Genomic DNA, 18,921 nt, shown 5'->3' on the forward strand with positions numbered 1-18,921 from the left:
ACCGGGAAAGTGCACAGGAAAGCAGTAAAAACTGCTTTTCTGTGCACCCTCCGACTTAATATCATGGTGATATTAAGTCGGAGGTCCCGAAAGTTAAAAAAAAATAAAGTAAAAAAAAAATTTAAAAAATTTGAAATAGGCCCGTGGCTCGTGGGTTGAAAACCGGCCGCTCAATTTTGCAGGCGTCCGATTTCCAAACCCATGGTTGTCAGTGGGTCCAAGAACCGACGCTGGCAAAATTGAGCGTTGGCTGTCAAGCCCGCTGACAGCCGCCGCTCCTGTCCGAAAAGAGGCGCTAGGGACGCACTAGTGTCCCTAGCGCCTTTTACCGCCAGCCCTAATTTAAATTAAATTACTGTATCGCGCGCACAGGAGAGTGTCCTGTGCGCATGCCAGGAGAGTGGGCACCTGCCCGCTCTCCCACGATTTTTACTGTATCAGCCCAAATGTCAGGAAAACGTTTTCCATGGAAAGGGTGGTGCATGCCTCCCAGAGGAGGAGGTGAAGACAAAAATGGTAACAGAGTTCAAAAGGGTGTGGCAAGAGGATGGAAATGAAGAATCAAGGTAACCTGTGATAACTTTTCTGGAAGAGCAGCAGTTACATTCCTCGCTGAGCAGATGGAAAGATAGTTTCTGCTGTCATCACTATGTTACTATAAATTTGGAAAGAAACACAACAGAACTGGGAATATAATATTGCACTTTTACTGTGCAGAACTCTAGTCTCCACATCTCACAGATATAGAACTAGAAAAAGTACAGAGAACAGCAACAATGGTTAATGTGATGGATTGCTTGCCTTATAAAGAAAGGCTGATCAGGTTAGACAAGAGATGATTGACAGAGGATAAGAGAGGGGTTCATTAAATTATGTAAAGTTTTTGTACCTTAACAGATCCCCTATTAAACTTGCTCCACACAATTGTACAAATAGTATTAGGATTAGGGACCACTCCTGAAACTAACCAGTAGCAGCTTTAAAATAAATTTAAGAAAGCGTCAACAATTGAGCCAGAGGTCCCCAAACCTTTCACAACAAGAACCATATTGGACTTTTCAAATCAGCAAAGGAGAATGCTGAGCGAGGTGAGTGGAGGGGGATGATTTCTGTCTCCTGGTGACTCACCCCTACTCAGTATCTTCCGGTCTTACCACCCATTCCTAGCAGTTGTAGTATCCCCCTTGTCTTCCAACTACTGCTCGGAAATTTCCCTTTTTAACTTCTTCTCCCCCCAGTGCTCCGCAATGCTATGTACGACTATTCCCCTGTGAAGCCACCTTACCACTGCTGCTGGGCAGGTGCGGGTGGTACCAGGATAAATACATTCCTCCAATTCTAAGATTATTTTAACTTTTTTAGATGCTCGTTATTTTGAACACCTGTATGGCTCCGTGGGAGGGGAAGAGGAAGACCATCTGCCAGCACAGAAGGACCTCGGTGAACTGAGACTGGACATGTTGGACTGCTGGAAACCGGGATATGGGTGGACATAATTGGGCCGAAGATGGCTGGCAGGTCGTAGCTTGCAGACCCCTGAATTTGTTCCCAAAAAACGTGTTGGAAAGCGGTAGATGAGGACAAAGTGTTATCAGTACCTGTAGTAAGAGAGCAAGCCATTGCTGAGCACGAACCAGCGCCGCTGGTAGCCTTTAATGTAGTTGGTCCATTTGAAGAGCCAACCCTCCCGAGCCGAGCCGGAACCGGAGCCGCTGGAAGAGCCGCCCGAGGAGCCCGTGCTCGAGCTGCTCCCGGAGGCGGTCGACGCGACGAGAGCCCCACCGGAGCCACTAGGGCTGTGCCCGCTTCCTCCTCCGCCCGCCGCTGGTGCAGGAGCGGCCCCGGAAGCCACGCGCTGCTCCGACATGACCGCCCGAGAAGGAAAACAAGCCACCCCGAACACAAACACCGGCCGAGTACACCGGAAGAGGAAGCGTTCCGCCTCGCGTCACTTCCGGCGCCCTGCACGCGCCTCCCCCGGGGTGCCAACCTCGCTCATTTACCGCGAGACTGGGCTTCTTTTCCGAGTCATTCGCGGGGTTTTTTTTTTCCGATTCGCTGGTTGCTTCTCATTGGGCTATTTTTTCTGCCAGTCGCGGTTTTTTGGGCGGGACCTGTGCTCTGATGTTACAGTGATTGACTGCTGCTGCGATGAAACCTGTCCATAGCAGGCGCACCCTATCCCTATAGTACAGCAGTAAGCCAATCAGAGCAGGATTCAAATAGTGAGCTGCCAGCCTTGTTGATGGATACCTCACGAGCACATTTTTGTCGGCAGACCTGGAACAGGAAGGCCAGCAGCAGGACAACAGCAAAGGCATCTCCAGACTGTGCAGCTACAGGCAGGTAGCAGGAGGGGAGGAATTAGTATGTTGGGAAGGGGGAATGAGAGTGTGGGGGCCAGAGATGTACTTGGAGGGGAGAGGGGAGTGAGCGTGTGGGGGCCAGGGATGTGCTTGGTGGGGAGAGGGGAATGAGTGAGTGTGTAGGGGCCAGGGATGTGCTTGGAGGGGGGTGGGGAGAGGGGAGAGTGTGTAGGGGCCAGGGATGTGCTTGGAGGGGGGTGGGGAGAGGGGAATGAGTGTGTAGGGGCCAGGGATGTACTTGGAGGGGGGTGGGGAGAGGGGAATGAGTGAGAGTGTGTGGGGGCCAGGGATGTGCTTGGTGGGGAGAGGGGAATGAGTGAGTGTGTAGGGGCCAGGGATGTGCTTGGAGGGGGGTGGGGAGAGGGGAATGAGTGAGTGTGTGGGGGCCAGAGATGTGCTTGGTGGGGTGAGGGGAATGAGTGAGTGTGTGGGGGCCAGAGATGTGCTTGGTGGGGTGAGGGGAATGAGTGAGTGTGTGGGGGCCAGGGCTGTGCTTGGTGGGGTGAGGGGAATGAGTGAGTGTGTGGGGGCCAGGGCTGTGCTTGGTGGGGTGAGGGGAATGAGTGAGTGTGTGGGGGCCAGGGATGTGCTTGGTAGGGAGAGGGGAATGAGTGAGTGTGTGGGCCAGAGATGTGCTTGGTAGGGAGAGGGGAATGAGTGAGTGTGTGGGGGCCAGGGCTGTGCTTGGTAGGGAGAGGGGAATGAGTGAGTGTGTGGGGGCCAGGGCTGTGCTTGGTAGGGAGAGGGGAATGAGTGAGTGTGTGGGGGCCAGGGCTGTGCTTGGTGGGGTGAGGGGAATGAGTGAGTGTGTGGGGGCCAGGGCTGTGCTTGGTGGGGTGAGGGGAATGAGTGAGTGTGTGGGGGCCAGGGATGTGCTTGGAGGGGAGAGGGGAGTGAGTGTGTGGGGGCCAAAGATGTGCTTGGTGGGGAGAGGGGAATGAGTGAGTGTGTGGGGGCCAGGGATGTGCTTGGTGGGGAGAGGGGAATGAGTGAGTGTGTGGGGGCCAGGGATGTGCTTGGTGGGGAGAGGGGAATGAGTGAGTGTGGGGGCCAGAGATGTGCTTGGTGGGGAGAGGGGAATGAGTGAGTGTGTGGGGGCCAGAGATGTGCTTGGTGGGGAGAGGGGAATGAGTGAGTGTGTGGGGGCCAGAGATGTGCTTGGTAGGGAGAGGGGAATGAGTGAGTGTGTGGGGGCCAGGGATGTGCTCGGAGGGGGGTGGGGAGAGGGGCATGAGTGAGTGTTGGGGGCCAGGGATGTGCTCGGAGGGGGGTGGGGAGAGGGGCATGAGTGAGTGTTGGGGGCAGGGGATGTGCTCTGAGGGGGGAATGAGTGTGAGGGGCTGGTATCTTTTATTTCCTAGCGTGTAGCAGATGGACTCAGGACCAATGGGTATAGTGTACTCCTGTTAGCAGTTGGAGACGGATCAGATTTCAATCTGACGTCAGCCCCTAGTACATATACCCCTGCAGGAAGTGCAGCTCCTCAGTATTTTCCGTCTCCAAAGCAGTTAGGGACTATCTGCACGCTCTCTGAGCGTTAGAACCAAAATTCAAGGAAAAACCCAAATTTAAGAAGAAAAGTTTACCTGAAGACTAGCCCCGCTCTCCTGCGGTGGCAACGATCTTAGTTCCCTAATTAAGACTGAGACTGAACTGGCACAGGAGCAGGATTTCTGCTCCATGAAATACATGGTGAAATTTGAGGGTAGTGAGACTGTTCAGGATTTAAAAACTGTTAGCTCAGCATTGATTCAAGATAAAGTGCTGCTACATATAAAAATGGAGTACTATGGCAAACATCTTAACCTCTGCCTCCTGAATTTCCATAAGATGCCTGGTATAACAGATACCTTCAAAAAATATCTGCAGGAAATTTGGACATCTCTATCATCTTTTCTACCCAGTGGGAGTCATGGAGCTGATCAGGTAGAAGCTAATTTCCTCAGATTGTTACCATGTGACAACATTGGAAGATCTACTCAGGAGGAATTTGACAGAATAATTTTCAAATTTGTGTTTGAACAAAATCTTAACATGGTCATGTACCTTTTACTTTCGCAGGGGTCAAGGGTTATGTGTCAAGAAATCTGGATTTATCCAGTTATTTCAAAAGCTACTCAGGACAGAAGGAAATTGTTTCTTATTATATGCCAATAGACTTGTGCTTTTGGCAAAGTGTTTTTTTCTTCTGTCCCTCTATAAATGGATTATTAATTATGCTGGTGTTATTTCTTTTGCCCCTGAACAATCAAAGTTTTTTTTTTACTCCAAGAAGCTTACAGGTGCTACTCCAGTAGTGGTTAATGAACTGGGTGCAGTAATGTCTGGTACCTTTTTCTTGAATCTGTTTCCTTAAATTCTCAAATTTCCATTTTGGTGCCTATTATAGAGGTCTAATATGGATTGTTTAGCTTACATTTTTCTTAAGGTATTGATTTGTTTCTTTTGCCAAATATCCTTTTACTTATGGAAGGTATTCTACTGTTATTTGGAAAACTTAGACATATAAAATTAAATGAAATAAAAAGAAGTGGTGGCAGCATTGTTATGGTTTGAGATGTTTGAGTGGATTCTTGGGTAATGTGGAAATGAGCGAGCCCTGCAAGGAGCCACAGTACCAGACTAGGGCCGCACAAACACAGAGATTGTCTTTTATTATACAGCTGATGTGCTCCACCAGAAGTGGCAGTAGTGAGGCAATCCAGAGATGGCAGGCCAGGGATCCTCGGTAGAGGAGACCTGTCTCACAGAGATGGTATAGGGAGGTCCAGTAGCAGGGTCCCAGTGCAGCAGAGCTGTAGATGTGACAGACTGACAAAGTTAGATTACTGACAGACAGGCCGATACAGAAAAACACGCATGCTCAGGCAAGTCTCCTGGGCGCGCAATTCAGGAGGGTGGCCTATGCAAATTAGGGCCCACGCTAAAAGGAGGAGCTAGGGACACTAGCGCATCCCTAGTGCTTCCTTTTTGACAGGAGTGGCGGTTGTCAGCGGCTTTGACAGCCGACGCTCAATTTTGCCGGCGTCGGTTCTCAAACCCGCTGACAGCCACGGGTTCGGAAAACAGACGCCAGCAAAATTGAGTTTTTCTGTATACTTCCTTGGCGCCAGCAGAAATTAACGCCAGCCTTTGTATCGCGCGGGAATAACTAATAGGGCCATCAACATGCATTTGCATGTTGCGGGTGCTATTAGTTTCAGGGGGGTTGGATGTGCATTTTCGATGCGCTATTACCCCTTACTGTATAAGGGGTAAAGCTAGCGCGTCAAACGCGCGTCCAAACCTGGGCTAACAGTGCGCACTGTACTGTATCTGCCTGTAAGTTGGTAGCTGTATGGTGGTGATACCAGCAAGCAACAGTAGTTGGTTACAGGCACCGAGGCAGGAAGAGCAGGCCCTCGAGGAGCGAGTACCTGAGCCCAGTAAGGCACCTGAAAGAAAGTAAAGGGCCCCCGATGAGCGGGTACCCAGGTTAGAGAATAACCCCGAAGGGCAGAGAGAGCTTCTAGTGGCAGAGTAGTTCAGACCGGAGGCTTTCCATCCAACATGATCCTTGCTAACTCGATGAGCTAGCAAACAAGGGCAATGACGAGTGCACACTTAGCTGTATTAAAAGGTGGAATTCCTAGCAGAGGAAAATCAAACATATACATTGCATTTTAAAATCTACATGACATTTTACATTTTAAAAATGTATCCACAGATGAAACTGGTGCAAATGTTCATGAGGGCATAGCTAGAACTATTCACTAAGCTTTGCAGCCAAAAAGAGTTAAATACCCTCTGTTAAATATCTTATAACTGGACAAGAACAAATACACCCGAAAAGAATCAGCCTTTTCTGGCTACAAGGCATTTAAAATAGTAACACAGTAATGATGGCAGAAAAAGACCAAAATGGTCCATCTAGTCTGCCCAGCAAGCTTCCCAAGGCAGTCACTGCTGCTCCGTGCAGGTTACCCCCATGTTTCTCTTAAGGGTAGTAACTGGCAACCCATCTACTTAGTGTTTGGATACTTGCCAGGTACTTGTAAGCCTGGATTAGCCACTGTTGGAAACAGATTGCTGGGCTTGATGGACCCTTCGTCTGACCAAGAATGGCAATTTCTTATGTTCATATTTCCCTAAGTTATAAAGTCCAGAAGGGGGAGTCTCTTCCAAAGGGATGGGCTCCACCTTAACCAGGATGGAACCAGGCTGCTGCCGCTAAACTTTAAAAAGAAGATAGAGCAGCTTTTAAACTAGAACAAAGGGGAAAGCCGACAGTCGCTCAGCAGCGCATGGTTCGGAGAGAGGTATCTTCAAAGGACACTAATGATGCATTAGAATTAGGACATCCCGACAGTGAGGTTCCAATAATAAGGAAAGTAGGCCAAGTGCCTGTAACTAAAAACTCACCTGAGCTAAAAAATTCTAACTTATCCCTATCAATTAAAAAGCAGAATAAAAATACAAACAAATCGCTAAAAGACAGGAAACAGTAGGATTAAATGGAAAGCATGTGGCCCCGCAATGAAGAATTGATGGGCTGAGGCTAATGATTCAGATGGACTGAACCGAATCACGGCATAGGCATATTTTGCATAGGCTCGGCCGCGCGCGCAAGCCCTGGGATGCGCGTATGTCCCAGGGCTTCGAAAAAGGGGCGGGGCCATGGGCGTGGCGGTTGTCTAGGGCGGGGCCAGGGGCGGTGCTCCAGGGGCTGTCCCGAGTCCTCCAGCACAGCGGCCCATGCCAGGGCAAGGTGCGCCGGCAGCTGACCAGCGCACGCAAGGCCTGCCTCGGGCAGGCGTAACTCCTGAAAAAAAGGTAGGGGGGGGATTTAGTTAGGGCTGGGGGATGGGTTAGATAGGGAAAGATGGGGGGGGGGGATCGAAAAAAAAAGTTCCCTCCAAGGCCGCTCCGAAATCGGAGCGGCCTTGGATGGAACAGGGAAAGCCATCGGGGCTCCCCTTGGGCTCGGCCCTCTCAAGGTGCACAAGTGTGCACCTCCTTGCGTGCGCCGACCCCAGATTTTATAACATGCGTGCGGCAGCGCTCGCATGTTATAAAATCAGGTGTACATTTGTGCGTGCTGGGTAGCGCGCACAAATGTACCCTGCGCACGTAACATTTAAAATCTGCCCCGTAATGTTTTTCATGTATCTCTTCATAAGCCACTGGTTCTTACTTGGCCTTTCCAGAAGACCTGTAACCCCTGCCATCGAATCCGAGGACCAGCTCTACCAAGTAAGGGAGGTACTGGACGTTTACCAAAGGAACAATAAATGGGAGTATCTGATTTCTTCGGAAGCCTTTGGAAATGAGGAAAATACTTGGGAACCCGCTTCTAATATTCTAGATAAGAATCTCTTAAGGACCTTTCACACCTCTCATCCCAAGGAACCGAAACCTCGAGGAGGGGGCTCTAAAGGAGGGGGTACTGTTACCTGTCACGGCCCACCTTCCCTCTGGGGGGTCGGCCCCCCTGGACAGCTTCTTCGATGTCGGTGTTCGGGAGACACGCCCGACCCATCGTTGCTGCGGCTAAGACGCTCCCCGCGGCTTCCTCTAGGCGCGCATGTGGGCGAGTGCACTCCTGTTAAAGGGCCCGCAGCGGGAACTCTTGGCGGTGCACAGCTTAGACGTCATCAGGCAGCCCTTATTTAAGGGCAGCTCATCCTGGAACCCTTGCCTCAGTTACAGGTCCACTCATGACGTGTTGGTTTCTCTGTTGCCTGCTTCTTGGCATGGACTCGGACTGCCTTGGATACCTCGTTTGCCTGCCGCCTGTCCTGATTCGGATTGCCTTGGACTTTGTATTGCCTGCCACGACTGATTGTCTTGGATCTTATGTGCCCGACTCCTGCCACAACTCGGATTGCCTTGGACCTTGTATTAAATGCCGCCTGCCCTGACTCGGATTGCCTTGGATACCTTGTTTGCCTGCTGCCTGCCCTGATTCAGATTGCCTTGGATCTGCTGTTTGCCTGCCACTTGTTTAATCCGGATTGCTTCTGGATTGGCTGTTCACTGCCTGCCGTCCGGATTACTTCCTGGACTCCGCTTCTTCTGCTGCGACCTGCCCCGCCCTTGGGTCAAACCTTGCTAGTAGGGTGACGCTCCGCCTGCAGTCGGCAGAAACTTCGGGGTTGCCTTCAGAGGGTATTCAATCTTGCCGCAGCCAAAGGGTCCACGTAAGTAACAGTTCCTATGCCAGGGTGGGAACAGGCGGTATTCCCAGGAGTACAATCTGAGACAAGGAAGCCTTTAATACTGTTTCCAGCTGCCTGGCAGCTAGAATGTGAAGACATTTTTGATTATTTCTATATGATCCATGGGCAGAAGCACCCTGTGTTGGTGCCTGGGAAGCAACATCCTCTTCTGAAACCAGAATGGGTTCTTCCTCTTGTGATGTCTCCTCTGAATTCCACAGTAGAGCATCTGACTGAACCATTTGGAGGACAGCAAACGGGCAGTGAAGATCCCTGATGCTAGGATATCGGTTACTCCATGTACATTGATGGTAGCAAAAAGGATTAATGCCCTGACATTTTCAGAGCATCCTGCACCAATGCTCTGTGCATCAATAGTGCCATGCTCTTGTGCTTCAACAGTGTGTTTTGCTGAGCCTCCATGTTCTGTCTGAGTCAAGAGCTTGTGCTTCTACCATGCCAGGTCCTTATGTTTCCCATACGTAAAAACATGCACTCTTGTGCGTTGCTGAAGAGACAAAAAATTTGTCTCCAGTCAATGTGAAAGGATCCTGTGCCTACACCCGCTTACAGGCTGAAGCCTTCAAATGGTCCAAAGGTCAGCGTTTCTCTGATCCGTTCAATCATCCCCAGGATGCTGAAGCAGCAGGTTGAGTCTTAGAAGAGGTACCCTTTGTTGACTCACCACCTACTGATGAAGAGAAACTTTGTTGACTTTAGAGTTCTCCTATCCTGAAAGCCCAGTTCCTCAGTGTTCTGGGAGAAATGCAGCCACAATCTTAGCAGCTAGCAGTCATGGTAGGGACCCAAACAGTTGTAACAGATTTTGTGTCCATCCACGATTGACATTTTGCACCCACAGAGACCCTTAAAGCCACTGTGCTTCCTTGAAAAGCCTAAAAAATGTTTATATATGTAGAGAAAGGGGTACATGTCCAGGGTGTCAAGTGGACAAAAAATGACTGAGCACTCACAAGTCAGTGGCTCCTGCAATAACTCCTGCACATGCTCAGTAGGGCAAAAGCTCTACTGAGCTCAGGATGTGTGTTATGTTATGCCAATTGACCATGTCATTTGTGTTATGGCTAATTCAGCCCTGCTTGTCGACAGAGACCATTTTCAAGAAACTACACCAGAAAGACAGATAGTAAACCCTATGCAATTTAGTTCATACTAAATCAATCAGGCACTGGTTAACTCCTTCAGAGGCTCATAAATGTAGAGATCTCCATATTGTGCCAGGTCATACTAATATTTCCTCCTTTGTCACTATTCTTTATCATTGCTTCCTGAAATGATGCCTTTCTTCTCTATCCCATAAGAAAGGGACAAGGACAAGTTGTGTGCCTTCTTAATTTTGGAAATGTAAGACAACTTAAAAGTAACAACTTCCAACAGAAAGTTTAATAATGTAAGGTGACATGGAAATTCCATGATTTCCGATATATTTTTCATTTTTAAGACAACAGAAATGGAAGTGCACTCAAAACTATTTGTCACCCATTATAAATCTAAAAAAAAAAAAAAAAGAGGCACTACTGTGCTCAGTGGGAAACTATAGTAGCATCACTGTTATATACCAAAGAATAAATACATGAGAAGCTGAAGAATAACTTTACAACAGTAACCTGGACACATCCAAAGTATGATGTTTAGGGTGCTGCTGTCTCCGCTCCTGAGGATCCTCTTCAGCTGTTCATGCTGTATTCATATTATGGATGTTTCAAGTTGGCATAAGTGCATAGTTCCGATGACAAAAAATACTCTTTCCCAATAATTAGACTACTAGTGAATGGTAACATAAGCTTTGAAATCTCTTCCTATTTTCTGTTGCCTGAGAAATGAAGCAGAAATAAGAACGAAGTATAATTCCATGTAAACAGAATACTCCATTGGTGAGTGAATTTGTTAATATAATCTTTGTTGATATCTCATGGCATCTCTAATTTTTTAAACCCAGCATATAGTATCCTAATACAAAGACTGGTTAAGGCTTACTTGTTTTAGAAGTACAAATCCAGCTAAACTGTTAAATTTTATCATACAGTTTAGCTCAACCACATGAAATGCTGGGTTTCCATAAGTTAGAAATACTCATAATCCTCACCGTGACAACAAATATCCCCACTGCAGCAGAAAATGCAGACATGAAGTAGCAATACACCTAGCAACCACAAGATGTTAGTGTTGCTATATAAACTAAAAATATATAGTGTCTTTTTCAAACACACAATCATAGATCATCATAGTCTTTAACCCTTTACTCCTTGTTCTTTTTACAATGAGAGTTTCTAAGGAAAACAGTTAAAGATGATAAAGTCCCTTGTAGGAATATTCCAGTTGTCCTCTGAGCTGAGAGGCATCATATCCCATTAGGAGAGGAGATCTGTATGCTTCTGCCTCTCTCCTCTGATTCTGTTTGAATTCAATTTGTGCAGTTAGTGACTGAGAGGACAAAGTCTTTCTGCATACAAAGGAAGAAAAAGTGTTCTGGCCATCCCATGGAGAATCTCCTTCAAGAAACAAAGAAAATGTGTGGAGATAGACATTTATAGGAGCCATGCAGTCCAAACTTTAAAACCAAAGAAACAAGCAGACTGAGCAGGGGCAGAGCCTGAGCCCCTGAGCACTGCCACTCCACACCAGGAGGAGAAGAAGATTCAGCAGTCTCTCTGGTGGCAACAAATCTCATTATTACCAGACAATTCCAGCATAATGGCTCTTTCTCTGGGTGGAGGCAACAGGCAAGATACCAAGACAGCCGGTGGATGGAAGGAGACATCCAACTCTGAACTGGTGTCCTTTACCGTGCACCAGGCACTAATCTAAGAGAGAAAAATAAACAAGCTAAAACAAAGTGGTAATTGTTAAGACCTCTTTTCATATTTATCTGTAATTATATTTATGCTATGTTTTTTTTTCATTTGTAATTTTTCATTGTATTGCAACATGCTACAAGATTGCATGGAATGCGCATAATAAAGTGGTAATTATACCATGGAGGCAAGCATTAAGTTGGATACCTAAAATAAAACTGAAAGACCCCTTTCTCTCTGTAGATAATCAACAAGCTTCATTTTCAAGTCCTAGAGGTGATAATAGAGGAGAAGCAAAAGGGAAGCAAAACTAAATCAGGGATGAAGACAGCTTATGAATTGTGGTTTACATTGTCTATTTTTGTTCTGTTAATCCTCTGCATCCGTCAAGAAAATAGGCTTGTCTGCCTCAGTTTTCTATCTCGGTAAAGACCAACAAGGAAGTCACAGTCTCACAATTTATGCATAGATACCACATGTCCAGGTTCTCCTGTTCTCCCTCACCCCCAAACTGAAAACTTACAAAGCCTCATATACTGAAAAATACTCCCATACTTAGAGGCAGGCTGGATGGGCTATTTAGGCTTTATCTACCATCATGTTCTAGGTTTCCATAAAAAATACACTAAATGATTTAGTTACTGAACAGAGCTGACTGAATAAACAACACTCTGTATGTCAAGAAAAACTAGGAACAGGCTATTTATTATCTGAAATCTATAGGAAAATTGGTTCCTACCTGCTAATTTTCATCCTGTAGTACCACGGATCAGTCCAGACAGTGAGTTGAGCCTCCTTTCCAGCAGTTGGAGACAGAGAAAAACTCAAAAGGTATACTATATCAGGACAGTTCTCCCCCTGTGTCCCTTCAGTATAATCATTATCAAAGCAGGAAAAAATTGTTAACTATAATCTTAACCAGAGAAAGATCAAGCAAGTAAAACCTGTAACCTCCAAATTGGAACTGGAAATTTGAAACAATGCAAAAAAGCGTTCTTACATATAATGGTCAGATACTTCCGGTGCCTTATAGCTCATATATGCATTGCTCTGATAAGCTTAGGAGATACTCCCAAAATCTGTAAATGAAAGAAACTTCGAGCGGTTGTTTCCAAGAAAAGTCAGAATGCAAGAAGGGCGGGCATCTGGACTGATCCGTACTACAGGAAAGAATATTAGCAGGTAAGAACCAATTTTCCATTCCCTGTACGTACCGGGATCAGTTCAGACAGTGGGATGTAACAAAGCTTCCCTAAGTAGGGTGGGACTGAGATAGTCCCGCTTGAAGCACCTGTGCCGAAGGAACCAAAAACTCGTGCCTGTACATCGAGGCAATAATGACAAGCAAAGGTATGAAGAGATTTCCAAGTAGCTGCTTTGCATATTTCTTGCGGGGAGACCAACTGGCTCTCTACCCAAGAGGTAGCCTGTGAACGCAAAGAATGGGCCTTTAAGCCCTCCAGAACCGGCCGGCCCCGACAGATATACGCCGACACAATCGCCTCCTTTAGCCAGTGAGCGATGGTAGCCTTAAAAGCCTTGTTCCCCTTATTGGGTCCGCTCCGTAAGACAAAGAGATGATCAGAGACCCGAAACTCATTTGTGACTTCTAAGTATTGCAGTAGCACTCTTTTCACATCAAGGCGCCTTACGTCTCCGCCAGGTGTGCTCGCAATTTGTCTGGAGAAAAGGCAGGTAGCTCCACTGACTGATTTAAGTGAAAAGAGGACACAACCTTTGGTAAAAAGGATGGTACTGTCTTGAGGGAAACAACTGAATCAGAAAAACAAAGAAATGGTTCCCTACAAGACAAGGCTTGGAGCTTGGACACTCTCCTGGCTGAGCAGATAGAGACCAGAAATACTGTCTTAAGAGTCAGGTTTTTGAGTGTGGCCCGCCTGAGGGGTTCGAAAGGCGCCCCACAGAAAACTCGAAGTACCAGATTAAGGCTCCACGACGGACAAGTAGCCCGGGCAGGTGGGTTCAAATGCTTAGCCCCCTTGAGGAACTGCACGACATACAGGTGGGCCGCCACCGTGCAACCTTCGACCCGCCCTAAGAGGGAACCGAGAGCTGAAACTTGAACCCGCAGGAAATTGAAAGACAAACCCTTGGAGAGGCTATTCTGTAGGAAAGATAGGACCTAGGACACCGGGGCCCTGCGTGCCGGTACTCCTGAGTCAGCATACATCGCCTCAAACACTCTATACCCGAACGTAAGCGAGAGAGGTTGAAGGCTTACGGGCACCAACAAGGTGGAAATAACCTCCTCCTTATAACCCTTCTTCCTCAGTCTGCGCCTCTCAAAAGCCAGGCCGCTAGACAAAAGCGATTCGCCTGATCGAAAAATACGGGACTCTGCCGCAGTAGGTTTGGGAGGTGACAGAGGTGAAGAGGACTATCCGTCATGAGGTTCACCAGATCCACGGTCTCCAGGGCCATTCTGGTGCTATGAGAATAACCGGCCCCTTGTGAAGCTCTATTCTTCTGAGTATTTTTCCCACCAGAGGCCAGGGTAGGAACACATAGAGGAAGATGTCGCCAGGGTAGCACCAGTGCATCCACCCCTTCTGAGCAGTGCTCCTGTCTGTGGCTTAAGAATCTGGGAGCCTTCGCATTTTTCAGAGTGGCCATTAGGTCTAAGTGGGGGGGCTCCCCACTTGCGCATGACAAGATCCATTGCCTCTTCGGACAACTCCCACTCTCTGGGGTCTAGGTGTTGACGTCTTAGGAAATCGACCTGAATATTCTCCTTCCCCGCAATGTGGGAGGTTGCCAGTCGAGCCAGATGGTGCTCTGCCCAGGAGAACAGCTTGCTGGCTTCCAGGGCTACCAGCTGACTCCTGGTACCACCCTGGCGATGATGTAAGCTACGTGGTGGTATTGTTGTATCGCACCGCTTTGTGACGGAGCAAGGGCAGGAATGTCTTGAGCGCCAAGCGAAGCAGCACTCGGGCCTCCAGGCGATTGATGTGCCAGTGAGATTGCGATGGAGACCATTGCCCTTGGGGTAGACTGATTCTGGCACACTGCTCCCCGCCGGAGAGGCTGGCATCTGTCCTAACATGATCCACTAGGTGTGGTTCCAGGCGGCATCCCCTTCAACAGTTGAGCGAGTTAAGAGCCACCACCACATGCTGGCGATGGTAAGGTCGGAGAGCGGTAGAGGTGTCCCTGAAACTCCTCCGAGACCGGCTTCCAGCGGGACAGCAAAGCTTTCTGTAAAGGCGCATATGTGCGAAGGCCCATGAAACCAAATCTATAGTTGAAGCCATAGAGTCCAGGACCTGGAGATAGTCCCAGGCCATGGGCACAGAGAGAGATAACAGATGTCGTACTTGATTCATGAGCTTGAGCGCCCAGGCCTCGGGAAGCAAGACTTTGCCCACACGTGAGTCGAAGCGTGCCCCTAAAAATTCCAGTACTTGAGAGGGCTTGAGGTTGCTCTTGGGGAAATTGACTATCCAACTGAGGGAGGTGAGAAATGACAAGACTCTGTTGACTGCAATCACGCAAAGTTTCTCCGATTTTGCCCAAATGAGCCAGTCGTCCAGGTAAGGATGGACCAGTATACCCTCTCGGCGGAGGAAGGCCGCCACTACCACCATGACCTTGGTAAATGTGCGTGGAGTGGTAGCAGACCGAAAGGAAGTATGAGCGAAAAATAAAATAAAACATAAGCGAACCCAACTCCGTGGGGTGGTGGGTGGGTTTTGTGAGAACTAACATTCTGCTGTCCTGGGAGAACACCTGTTATAGGTAAGCAACTCTGCTTTCTCCCAGGACAAGCAGGATGGTAGTCCTCACATATGAGTGAATAGCGAGCTACAGGATGCACGAACAGAGTCAACCAAGCAGCACCCAACAATGTGCAACAGGCACAACCATAGGGGTGCTGTTAGTTATGGAGGGCAGCCTGAATTTCACAGTGGGTGGTAGGAAGGAAGAATTGAGTTATTAACTGGAAACCAAATTACAACCAGTACAGATGGCCAAAGATGCAGTCTTGTCGAGAGAGTAATGAGCCGCAAAGGTATGAAGACAGCTCCAAGTAGCAGCTCTACAGATATCAGCAATAGGTACTGGAGGTGCACTACTGACGTTGCTATGGCTCTGACTGAATGCGCTTTCACGCATCCCTCTAGCAGAAGGCCTGCTTGTTGGTAGCAGAAGGAAATACAGTCCACCAGCCAGGTGGACAGGGTCTGCTTGCTCATCGCAACTCCCAATTTGGTCTTATCAAAAGAGACAAAAAGTTGGGTGGACTTCCTACGGGCTGTAGTGTGGTCTAAATAAAAAGCGAGCGCACACTTACAGTCCAAGGAATGCAGGGCCGCTCACCTGGGTGTGAGTGAGGTTTTGGAAAAAAGGTGGGTAGTATTATGGATTGATATAGGTGGAAATTCAGATACTACCTTTGGCAAGAATTTAGGGTGAATGCAGCGCACTACAAGGTCATGAGAAATCTTGTATAAGATGGGTATGTTACCAGTGCCTGTAGCTCACTGACTCTGCGAGCTGATGTTATAGCCACTAGGAGATTACTTTCCAAGTGATATGTTGGAGCTCGCAGGAGTGAGGTGGCTGAACGGAAGTCACATGAGCCGTGCTAGCACAACACTGAGGTCCATTGCCGCAATTGGGGGACGCAGAGGCGGCTTCAGTTGTGTAGCAAGCCTCTCAGAAGTGTCCTACAAGTGGTTGCACCGAAATTAAGGCATCATCCTATACCTGTATGGTAAGCAGCTATGGTACTTACATGTACTCGGATGGAGACGTTTGTAGGCCAGACTCTGAAAGGTGCCAGAGGTAGTCTAGGAACCATATTTGTCATGCACCACAAGGAGAAATCTGTTCCATTTTGAATGGTAAGATTTCCTAGTAGAAGGCTTTCGTGAAGCTATGAATACCTGTGACACTTTTTTTTTAATTTACATTATATTCCACTTTTTCACACTTTTTTCAACACTTCGAAGTGGATTAAATTTAGGTACTGTAGGTATTACATATCATTAGAAAGGATTACATTCAGGTACTGTAGGTATACACATTATTAGATGGGTTAAGGGATTGAAGAATCAACCTTTCAACATCCATACCATCAGAGACAAAGACTGGAGGGTCGGATGACACAACAGCCCGTCATTCTGTGTTATTAGAGTTGGTGCTGTGCCCAGGCAAATTGGTTGCTGGACTGAGAGGTCCCGTAGTATGGAAACCAAACCTGCTTCTGTGTTTTCTAATGAGGATGTTGGGGAGATACCAGTTCCAGAGATGGTTTTCAGGGGTGATGAGTTCTGACGAAATCACTGTGAACCTGGAAGATGTAGTAGGCCAGATTGACAAACTAAAGAGTAGCAAATCACCTGGACCGGATGGTATGCATCCTAGGGTACTTGCCTGCCAGTATGAAATTTCTGATCTATTAGTTAAAATTTGTAACCTATCATTAAAATCATCCATTGTACCTAAAGACTGGAGGGTGGCCAATGTAACCCCAATATTTAAAAATATCTCCAGGGGCGATCCGGGTAACTATAGACCAGTGAGCCTGACTTTAGTGGCGGGGAAAAATAGTGGAAATTATTCTCAAGATCAAAATCGTAGAGCATATAGAAAGACATGGTTTAATGGAACACAGTCAACATGGATTTACCCAAGGGAAGTCTGGCCTAACAAATCTACTTCATTTTTTTGAAGGTGTTAATAAACATGTGGATCAAGGTGAACCGGTAGATGTAGAATATTTGGATTTTCAGAAGGCGTTTGACAAAGTCCCTCATTAGAGGTTTTTAAGAAAAGTAAAAAGTCATGGGATAGGAGGCGATGTCCTTTCGTGGATTACAAACTGGTTAAAAGACAAGAAACAGAGAGTAGGATTAAATGGACAGGGAGTGGGCAGTGGAGTGCCACAGGGATCTGAATTGGGACCCTTACTTTCAATATATTTATAAATGATCTGGAAAGAAAGATGAGTGAGGTAATCAAATTTGCAGATGATACAAAATTGTTCAGAGTAGTTAAATCACAAGCAGATTGTGATAAATTGCAGGAAGACCTTGTGAGACTGGAAAATTGGGCATCCAAATGGCAGATGAAATTTAATGTGGATAAGTTTATTTATTTAAAATCTTTTCTATACCGTCGTTCAGTATATACCATCACAACGGTTTACAGATGGAAACAGGATGCTGCTCTTGATGGACCCTTGGTCTGACCCAGCATGGCAATTTCTTATGTTCTTGTGTTGTGTGCTGTCTATGCCCCTGGAGGGGTAGTGTCCTCCATGGGTGGCACAGTTACCAATCGCTGCGCCTGGTCATCTGGTCCCTTTCGGGGGGGGGGGGGAGGAAGAGGCAGAGAGGACGGCAGCCATTTTGACTGATTATGGGACAGTAGCTAGGGAGTTACTCTCCCTTTTCTCCTCTGTCCTATTTTTTGGTGTTGGCTGTGGCAGCACCATAGCGCTTTTCGCTCAGTCCTGGAAAGTGTTCAGGGCCAGTAGTTTGAGGTTATTGGGCCTCACTAAGGTCTGCTGGTGTGCTGTCTGTGGATCGGGGGGGGGGGGGGGGGGGGGGGACGGGACCTCCGCCGGAAGCATAATTAACATGCGCTGTACCCGATTGTTGGGTTTCGCTCAAGAGGCCCCGGGAAGGTCAGAAGGTATGACTGACATTTTGACTGCATGTGGAGCAGCAGCTTGGGAGTTAAGCTCTCTTCCCGTTCCCAGTGAAGTTACTCTCTGGTAGGACATTGGGGACCAGAGGAGTTTTCCTCAAACTTTGTCCTTTTGCTCCATTAGGCTTATAGGGAACAGAAGGAAGGACAAAGGAGCAGGAGTCCCATCGCTAGGCTGAGACTTCTAAAGCGGACACACACAAACAGTCTGGTGGAGTTCATTTGACTCCTTAGTCTGGGACACCTATCTGGTATGGATTTGGAGACTTCCGTTGTTTCTGATGGTGACGGTCCTCAAGGGTTCAGTCTCCAGGAGGGCCCGCATGATGGTCCCCAAGACCATCCAGATGTTGTTCCTGTGGGAGTACAAGCTGGTGATAAATCCTGATACGGATGAGGTCCCTAAGAAGGAACTAACTCTTATTATTCCCCTTGTGCTAGGGGAACAGGGGATCTGAGTCACGCATGAGCACTCAGACAAGGAAGAGGTTCTGTTCTGGATGAATCGAGGAAAAGGAAGAAGCTCATTGTACTTGATTGGGCTTCTCCTGAGGCCGGTCTGATGGTGGCTAAGGCCATGTTCAAGCAGTTCTCCTAGCCGGAAGAGACCTTGGAGCTCTAGAAGTTTCCAAAGGTGGATACGGCAGTGCTGGCAGTGACCAAGAGGATGGCCATTCTGGTGGCAGGGTCGACAGAGCTGTACGGCGTCTGTTGAAGAGAGGGTTTGAGGTCGTAGCCTTGAGTCTTCAACGTGCTATTTGTGTTAGCTGGAATCAGGAACTAGGTTTGAGGCAGGTGTGCCCTAGGGGGCAGATGTCCAGTATAATTTGGTGCGGACATCAGCCTGAAATATGGTTTCTGCTG

The 18,921-nt window shown here is 47.7% G+C and overlaps 2 protein-coding genes across 7 annotated transcripts in view; both read right to left on the reverse strand.

The window, feature by feature from the left end:
* The window catches only part of OSBP (oxysterol binding protein), a 201,378-nt gene extending 199,407 nt beyond the window's left edge, over positions 1-1,971 (reverse strand). The window contains exon 1 of one of the 2 annotated variants that reach the window (XM_029575088.1): positions 1,599-1,971. In XM_029575088.1, coding sequence (XP_029430948.1) covers positions 1,599-1,867 — 269 coding nt within the window. In that variant the 5' untranslated portion in view covers positions 1,868-1,971. The remainder of the gene's footprint in view (positions 1-1,598) is intronic. The other variant, XM_029575087.1, reaches the window with a different exon arrangement.
* A 7,974-nt stretch (positions 1,972-9,945) lies between these two features.
* PATL1 (PAT1 homolog 1, processing body mRNA decay factor) overlaps positions 9,946-18,921 on the reverse strand; it is a 166,867-nt gene continuing 157,891 nt past the window's right edge. For 4 of the 5 annotated variants that reach the window (XM_029575735.1, XM_029575738.1, XM_029575736.1 and 1 more), the window contains one exon: positions 9,946-11,388. Coding sequence is in view for 1 of the 5 variants with exons in the window: in XM_029575736.1 (XP_029431596.1) it covers positions 11,367-11,388 (22 nt within the window). In the remaining 4 variants the exon portion in view is untranslated. The remainder of the gene's footprint in view (positions 11,389-18,921) is intronic. The other variant, XR_003852479.1, reaches the window with a different exon arrangement.

This window comes from Rhinatrema bivittatum, chromosome 13, assembly GCF_901001135.1.
Source record: "Rhinatrema bivittatum chromosome 13, aRhiBiv1.1, whole genome shotgun sequence".
NCBI lineage: Eukaryota > Metazoa > Chordata > Amphibia > Gymnophiona > Rhinatrematidae > Rhinatrema > Rhinatrema bivittatum.